The sequence below is a fragment of the Mandrillus leucophaeus genome, unplaced genomic scaffold (genome assembly GCF_000951045.1).
Source record: "Mandrillus leucophaeus isolate KB7577 unplaced genomic scaffold, Mleu.le_1.0 Scaffold1295, whole genome shotgun sequence".
NCBI classification, from domain to species: Eukaryota; Metazoa; Chordata; class Mammalia; order Primates; family Cercopithecidae; genus Mandrillus; species Mandrillus leucophaeus.
In genome coordinates this window covers 338,440-347,120 of record NW_012101249.1, presented here as the reverse complement: position 1 = coordinate 347,120, position 8,681 = coordinate 338,440, and the positions used below count along the sequence as shown (strand labels likewise).

Here is an 8,681-nt window from a genome sequence, read left to right as displayed (position 1 = left end):
AGAGATCCACTGTTAGTCTGGTGGGCTTCCCTTTGTGGGTAACCCGAATTTTTTCTCTGACTGTCCTTAATATTTTTTTCCTTCATTTCAACTTTGGTGAATCTGACAATTACGTGTCTTGGAGTTGCTCTTCTTGAGGAGTATCTTTGTGGCACTCTCTGTATTTCTTGAATTTGAATGTTGGCCTGCCTTGCTAGATTGGTGAAATTCTCCTGGATAATATCCTGAAGTGTTTTCCAACTTGGTTCCATTCTCCCTGTTACTTTCAGATACACCAATCAAAGTAGATTTGGTCTTTTCACATAGTCCCATGTTTCTTGGAGGCTTTGTTCATTTATTTTACTCTTTTTTCTCTAAACTTCTCTTCTCACTTCATTTTATTCATTTGATCTTCAATCACTGATACCCTTTCTTCCACTTGATCAAATCAGCTACTAAAGCTTTTGCATGCATCACGTAGCTCTCGTGCCATGGTTTTCTGTTCCATCAGGTTATTTAAGGTCTTTTCTAGGCTGTTTATTGTAGTCAGCCATTTGTCTCATCTTTTTTTCAAGGTTTTTAGCTTCTTTGAGATGCGTTTGAACATCCTCTTTTAGCTCGGAGAAGTTTGTTATTACCAATCATCTGAAGCCTACTTCTGTCAACTTGTCAAAGTCATTCTCCATCTAGCTTTGTTCCATTGCTGGCAAGGAGCTGCATTCCTTTGGAGGAGAAGAGGTGTTCTGATTTTTAGAATTTTCAGCTTTTCTGCTCTGGTTTCTCCCCATCTTTGTGCTTTTATCTACCTTTGGTCTTTGATGATGGTGATGTACAGATGGGGTTTTGGTGTGGATGTCCTTTCTGTTTGTTAGTTTTCCTTCTAATAGTCAGCACCTACAGCTGCAGATCTGTTGGAGTTTCCTGGAAGTCCACTCCAGACCCTGTTTGCCTGGTTATCACCAGCAGAGGCTGCAGAACAGCAAATATTGCTGCCTGATCCTTCCTCTGGAAGCTTCATCTCAGAAGGGCACCCAGGTGTATGAGGTGTCAGTCAGCCCCTACTGGGAGGTGTCTCTCTGTTAGGCTACTCGGGGGTCAGGGACCCACTTGAGGAGGCAATCTGTCTGTTCTCAGATCTCAAATTCTATGCTGGGAGAATCACTACTCTCTTCAAAGCTGTCAGACAGGGACGTTTAAGTCTGCAGAAGTTTCTCCTGCCTTTTGTTCAGCTATGCCCTGCCCCAAGAGGTGGAGTCTACAGAAGCAGGCAGGCCTCCTTGAGCTGCAGTGGGCTCCACCCAGTTCCAGCTTCCCAGCCATTTTGTTTACCTACTCAAGCTTCAGCAGTGGCAGGCGCCCCTCCCCCAGCCTCGCTGCTGCCTTATAGTTGATCTCAGACTGCTGTGGTAGCAGTGAGCTAGGCTCCATGGGCATAGGATCCTCCGAGCCAGGCACGGGATATAATCTCCTGGTGTGCCGTTTGCTGAGACTGTTGGAAATGCGTGGATTAGGGTGGGAGTGTCCCAATTTGGCTAGGAAAGGGAATTCCCCGAACCCTTGCACTTCCTGGGTGAGGCGATGCCCCGCCCTGCTTTGGCTCACACTCTGTGGGCTGCACTCACTGTCCAACAAGCCCCAGTGAGATCAACCCGGTACCTCAGTTGGAAATGCAGGAAAAAAATTCTTGTATTTATTTACCTTTATTAAATAGTGAAAACTCTAGAAACAGATTCAAAGTATGATAAAGATGTCAGTTGGAAAAAAAAAGAGGTATTATTTAAATGGTTTAGAAAAAATGGCTAGTTATTTGGGAAAAATTTGTATATTCCCTTCAAACATATGAAATGGAACTTCCAAGTAGATCTGTCTATTAATATGTTTGTAAAATTTGAAGTGGTTCGATCTTTTTAGTGTTTCTTATTGCCTTACTTTGCACAGCCCAAGAAAGAAAGACTGGTGTAAAGTATGAAGACAAACACACTATAAAATAAATATGCAATATCTGAGATAAATGTCCATGTGCATACGTGTGAGGAATCAATTCAAAATTTGGAAAAAGGTTAAATTAGAAGAAGAAAGTAATTCTTCAATATCTCTAACCATTTTTGTATTAATGTCTATTTTTTATTATTAATGTGGTTAATCACTTTTCATAGGCTTATTTCCTCTGGGTATTGAGATTAAAATCTATATAAATGCAAGAGAGAAGTCCTTTGGCAGAGGGAAAGTTACGAGTTGGGAGTGAGAGATTTTTCACTTTCACAATTTAAAACGAATTTAAATCAGGATATTAAGTAAATAGGTGAAGTAACGACAAACGTGGAATAAAATTTGGGAACTGACTACATAATCACTTTTTAAAAAGTTTGTCTGTTAGTAATACAGACACAGATTGAGAGAGAGAGAGAGAGAGAGAGCACGTGCAAGCGCGAGCGCTTTTATAGTAGTTTTTTTTTTAATGACTCTTTTTCCTGTGTTAAATTATTACATCTCCAAGATAGGCTCCCTGTCTTTTCACGTTTTTGTGCCTGGCATCTAACTTAGTACCTGGCACTGTGTGAGCATAGAAAGTTTGCTGAATAAAGGAATGAATGAATGAATGAATGAATGAATGAATGAATGAATGAATGGATAAGGAAATAAATCTCCATTGCACATTAGGATGAATATTTTTGTTAATTGTAGGGATAACATTTGATGTTATGAAACAACAGCTAATGTATTAGAATGATGTCTTGTAATACATCATCATTAGGTTGATCCATGGTTGGTTTGCAAAATAATTTACCCTCATTTTTTTTCTAACACATAAAATGACAGTGAATACATTATTTGTCTCTTTGTTTTTACTAGAAGACCAGTTGTAAGATTTAAGGAATGATTCACCTTTTTTGATTAGTGTGATCATATGCTCTTCTTTGATGGTATTTGTTGAAAATTCTTTGGGGATTTGGCATAGCTAATGAGTGGCTTTATAAACTGCATAGGCAGATAAAAAGGAAAAGTTAGTAAAGTGAATTAAGTCTATAAATCAAGACAGGCTTTTATCAATATCCAACCTCTAATATTGCTAGAAGTCAGACAGACCACCCTTTCCTTTAATTTTTAATTTAACTAACCATCCCTTTGATTTCAAATCAGTAAGACATCACTGAGAGTCAAAGACTAACCTTGAGAAGGATTTATCTTCTTTAGTCATCAAAAAGATATGAAATTCCATTAATTTGGTGTGAATTTTCCACCCTTTTCAGTACAGAAGTTACATGAATCTGTAGGTATCAGATTTGTAGTTGTTTTGTTAAGGATGTTAATGATCTATCTATAAACTGTTAGTTGTTTTGCAAAGTTAATTTTAGATTAACTGATGCATAGTTGTGCTTTCTGTAACCATGCAAGGGAAGAACCACTTGATCAAACATCTTCGTCTACCTCAGCAGAACAAGGCATCAGACATATTTATTAGCATTAGTTCCCTGAAAACATGAAGTTATGAATGTCTAGCTCCTTGGTATACCCTCTTCAGACATTCCTTTTCGTTTTTTCCTCTTTAGCTTTTATTTTTTAGGTTATCTGTAAATTACACATTTCATACCTGTATGCTATAAATCTATTGGAACATTTTGCTTCACTTCTGTATGCCATTTCCCTAAATCTTCTCCTCTAGTCTACTGTTTTGATTACAAGCTTCAGAGACAAAGTTTTTCTTGTGAATCATCATGAAAATGCTGTGACCCAGGACCAAGGAATATTAATTGGGAACTAACTATAAACGGAATACTGTGTATATATGTGTATTTTTTTCTTTGCCAAATATCCATCATTATGATTTGTTAAATCATCTAGTTCCCAGAAAGGGCTAGACCTAGAATACCAAAGAACAGTGTATACAATCTAAGCCTTGCCCTGTGCTCAACTGGTTAATATGCTGTTTTAGTGAAGTTGTCATTTTTGTTTGGTCATTGGGCTTACATGTCATTTTATGTCATGTTACATTATACTGGGTCAGTTCACATATTAGAATATTGTATTACTAGTTAACCAACCTCAGATATTGATGTTTATGTAAGATTTTTAGAAAATAAATTTGTTCTTTTCAATTAAAAAAATTTATGTGAAAACAATTATAGTTGTTACTTATATAATAATTACATTATAACAGAATTTATGAAAATCAAAATAATATGTAATATAATTTTTGAAATCTTATTGCTGTTAAAATTATCACTTTTCCTCCACTCTCAATTCACTTCATAAATCCTTTATTACATCCATCAGGGATAAGTGATTTCTCCAACATATTTCTCCTTTTCTCTTTTCCTGTGTCAGTGATTTAAGCTTTCTGAAGAAGGTACAACTTGAATAATTAAACAATATGAATAGAAGTTTAGATAGCTAGTAACATCTGAAACTGTAAACCCAGGGCCTCAGTAAACTGTTCAGATTTTATCAAATATCCATAATTTCATGTAAATGCAAGGAAAGGTAGATTTTACTGAGTAGGGCAATTTATTTTATTTTATTTTATTTTATTTTATTTTATTTTATTTTATTTTATTTATTTTTTGAGACAGAGTCTCACTCTGTTGCCAGGCTGGAGTGCAGTGGTGCGATCTCAGCTCACGGCAACCTCTGCCTCCCAGGTTCAAGCGATTCTCCTGCTTCAACCTCCTAAGTAGCTGGGACTACTGGCGCACACCACCACACACTGCTAATGTTGTATTTTTAGTAGAGATGGGGTTTCACCATGTTGGCCAGGATGGTCTCAATTTCTTGACCTCATGATCCGAGTAGAGCAATTTATAATAATGGTGTCTCTAAAAGTTCCAAAATAAATGTATTGCTAATTCTGCTAGTTTTTCTTTTGGGAAGTACTTTAGTAGATTAATATGCCTCTGTTTGGATGAGATAAACTATGTCTTAGTTATTATCAGAGATATGTTAAAGTCAAATAAAATATAGATTAAAATATCTAAAAAATTTTTTTGAGGGAAGCAAGAATTGCAATTTGGGGCATATACACAGACAAGGTGGTCTTCAGTATATCTGAAGAACAAAGAGAAGATTGGAGGTTTTGTAAAGGAGTAATGTAAAAATAACTATTTGGTACTATGCTTAGTACTTGATCAACAAAATAATCTGTACGTCCAACCTCCATGACACGAGTTTGCCGGTATAACAAACATGCACACGTACCCCTGAACCTAAAATAAAAGTTTTTTAGGAAAAAAAAAAGAGAGAGAGAAATGTTCCATATTGTTGTGAAAGAAAGTTCATTGGCACTGGTAAAGTTATGCAGAGCTGGCAAGCTCTAACTGGTGCATGATGGGTAAAACTAGTTTTAGAGTCTCAGCAGATTCTTTCAGTATCTGTCAGATGCAACTAATTTCAGGTTACAACTGTCAGTTTCAGGAGCTGGGTTTGCAGAGAATTTTATTTTTGGAGCAGTGTTACATGCCCTGAGTGCTTTCCACGACCCCTGACCTCTTGACTCTGTTTGACTTGGGTTTGACAAGAATGACTCAATTCGTAAAGATCAGCTTTCACAGATTCAGTGCTTCTTTGTTGTTTCAGTTTTTATTGGTCAGATGCTTCTGAGCTAAATAACTGGGTTTTACCCCACACTGTGTCATCTTCTTTCATGTTTGATTATTTCCCTCATACAAACTTCTTTACTTTCAGACAGAGAAAGGACTATCAAAAGTATGGCAAGAAAGTAAGCAGAACCCTGGTAATCATTGGCAAAAGGCCAACATCCTGCTAGGAAAGTTAAGGAATTTTGAAGTCATATTTCAAGGTATCAGAACAAGAGATCTGGGAGGAGGAGCTGCGATTGATGATATTGAATTTAAAAACTGCACAACTGGTAAGTTTCCAGAAAGCACTTCCATTTTGAAGCACATTTATAATCTTAACCATTTTATCTTTGTTGCACATGTTTAAAATGCTTTACTGTTTTGTATTTTGTACACATACAAAAATCAATTGAAAGGTATAATTTTATAATTGTGAACTTAAAACTCTGTGTTAAGAGATAATACCTGTCTTAGTCTGTTTGGGCTGCTATTACAAAATGCCATAAGCTGGGTAGCATATAAACAACAGAATTTTTTTCCCTGTGGTTCTGGAGGCTGGGAAGGCCAAGATCAAGACAGGCAGATTTGGTATGTGGTGAAGCCTCATTTCTTGGTTAATAGATGGCACCTTCTTGCTGTGTCTTCACTTGGTGGAGTCCAAGTGGAGCCCTTATAAAATGAGCTCCCTTGGGCCTATGTTATAAAGGCACTAATCCCATTCATGAGGACTCTGCCCCCATGACATAGTCATCTTCCTGAAGACCCCATCTCTAGACACTGTCACCTTTGGGTTTAGGATTTCCACATATGAATGAAGGGAGGAGAATAAACAGTCAGACCATAGCAATATCTTCTTCATCATTCAATTGCACGAGTGACTCCCCACTTCCTTCCATACTATCCACTTTCTAACAAGAATAATTTTTCCCTTCTGCATTTGTTTTTAACACAATTTTAAATGTGAGCCTAATATTTACATGTATTTACCTAATTTAAACTAATTATAAATGAACCAGTAAAAACGGGTTAGAAATCTGGTAGTTAGTGCTTCTATAAGAAATAAATTCAATCAGGCAAAATTCAAGCAGAAATTGAGCTGAGAGCTGTACTTGGGAGATTTAAAGATACTACTCCAGCCTGTGAACAGTAACTTGAAAAAAAGTACTTCCATTTATCATGTTTCTAAATGAAAAGTATAACTACACTTAGATTCTCTTTACAAAACTACCCAGAAAATGTCAAAAATAATTATAAATACATTTGTACAATTTCACAGTTTTCAAAGTTCTTCCAGAGGAATTATTCCATTTGGTTTCCAAAATAATCCTGTGTGAGATATACTGCCAAGGAAATATATGCCTTCTGTGGTTTTCTATACTGATTCACTTGGCAGCAAGCCTCTGCGACTAAAAGAGCTAAACCTGAATGCTATTTAATTTTATTGTTGCTCTCATATTAAAATATCATTTCACTGAGGCAGTTCAAAAAATGTGACTTTGGTTTTTTTGTAGTGTTACAGCATCTGCTCTTTTTATGAGCAGTTCTGTTTCAAAAGATTCTGCTTAGAAATACATTCTTTTAACTTTTATATCCCTCTCCTCCAACCTATATTTCTAGAAAAGGTGGTTGTTACTCAGTTATCTTATGTTACATAAAATCAGAAATTATGTGTTTCAGACCATTTAAGGAGCATATAGCTCCAGGTATCTGTGTCATGCAAGTGACAGGATTTGGGCTTGAAGATGCTGGGGAGAGGGTGTCTTGATGAAAGAAGTTGAGGTTTTGCACATATATTCGTGTAAAGGGAATCTTAGACTTGAGAATATGCTTCTTGAACTCTCTCCTAGTAACTTTCCAAGTAATATGTTGAAATTCTATTATGGTTAGTAACTCAATCTAGAAATGATTTTGGCCACTCGAAAAGGAAAAATTCTTCAAAATTTTCGCTGAGATTTTAGAAAGGAAGAAGCTTTATTCAATAAGAGAAATTCCTTTCCTCTCAAGGGAAGCAGAATGATTCCTAGATGGGTTGATTCAGGACAGAAGGAAACTGAGAGTTATTATTCTGGCTTTGCCAGTTTCATGTAGAAGTTTGCACTCTTTCTTCCCCTTTTTGTTATAGAGTTCTGTGCGAATTTACATGATTACAATTAATTTTGTTCAATTGAAGCCAACACTTGGCTAAGTTATACTTTAATATTGTATATTTAGTGACCAATTGCTTTTAGGCCTATAGTTCTTTCTTTGTCATCAAGTAAAGAGGCATCATGTTGTCAGTTATAGTTGAATATGGTCTATTGCACATTTAATACATTTTCAGAAAAAGTAGCCACTGGTTTTTAACAGCCCAGCCAGCTACAATTAACAAGGATTTTCAAATTGTTTTTCAGTAAAAATAGAAAACATGAAAAAATTATGAGAAAGTTTGAAAGACTGTGAATGGAACTCAATGACATTCTTTTTAATCATCTTAGTTTTTAGCTTTATGCCAGTGAAATATCAGGGCTGTGTAATGTGGATGATCAGAAGGAGCTTAGAGTGTAAGTTACATTAAGTTGCTTTCTGTAGTTGCCACTTTAGAAGATGAGAATGGTATTTAGCCAAACACTTCAAAGTCAGAAAGGCACTTTATCATAGGGTTTAAGAACGAGGAGCCTCGAGTCAAACTATGTGGGCATGGCATTTGGCTGTGTCATCTGGCTCAGGTAAGTTTCTTCATTTTGCTTTGCATCAATTTCCTCACCAATAAAATTGAGAAGATGAAAATAGTATTTTCATCAATGGTTTACATAAATATTAAATATGTTAATATATGTGAAGTTCTTTGAATAGTCTTGGTACATAGCAAAATTAATGTTACATTTTATTATTACAGTGATCATCATTACTACTAACATGCCATATTGTAAAATGGTGCTTTATTGTCCTGTGTTAGGAAACCAACTTCAAATCGTAAACTACCAGGTCACCACACAACTGATCATGAAGTTGTTGATGTTATGCATTTGAAATAAATAACTTAAAAGATCAGTTAATGTTTATTTCTGTCACATTCTAATCACAAAAAATCCACACATATTGTATGCTACCATTTATATGAAATGTACAGAATAGACAAATGTATAGAGA

General features: G+C 35.9%; 1 protein-coding gene across 1 annotated transcript in view; it reads left to right on the top strand.

Annotated features, from left to right (window-relative positions):
* The window catches only part of MALRD1 (MAM and LDL receptor class A domain containing 1), a 694,737-nt gene that overhangs the window by 387,681 nt on the left and 298,375 nt on the right, over positions 1-8,681 (top strand). Inside the window, exon 29 of the mRNA XM_011972480.1 lies at positions 5,659-5,842. Coding sequence (XP_011827870.1) covers positions 5,659-5,842 — 184 coding nt within the window. The remainder of the gene's footprint in view (positions 1-5,658; positions 5,843-8,681) is intronic.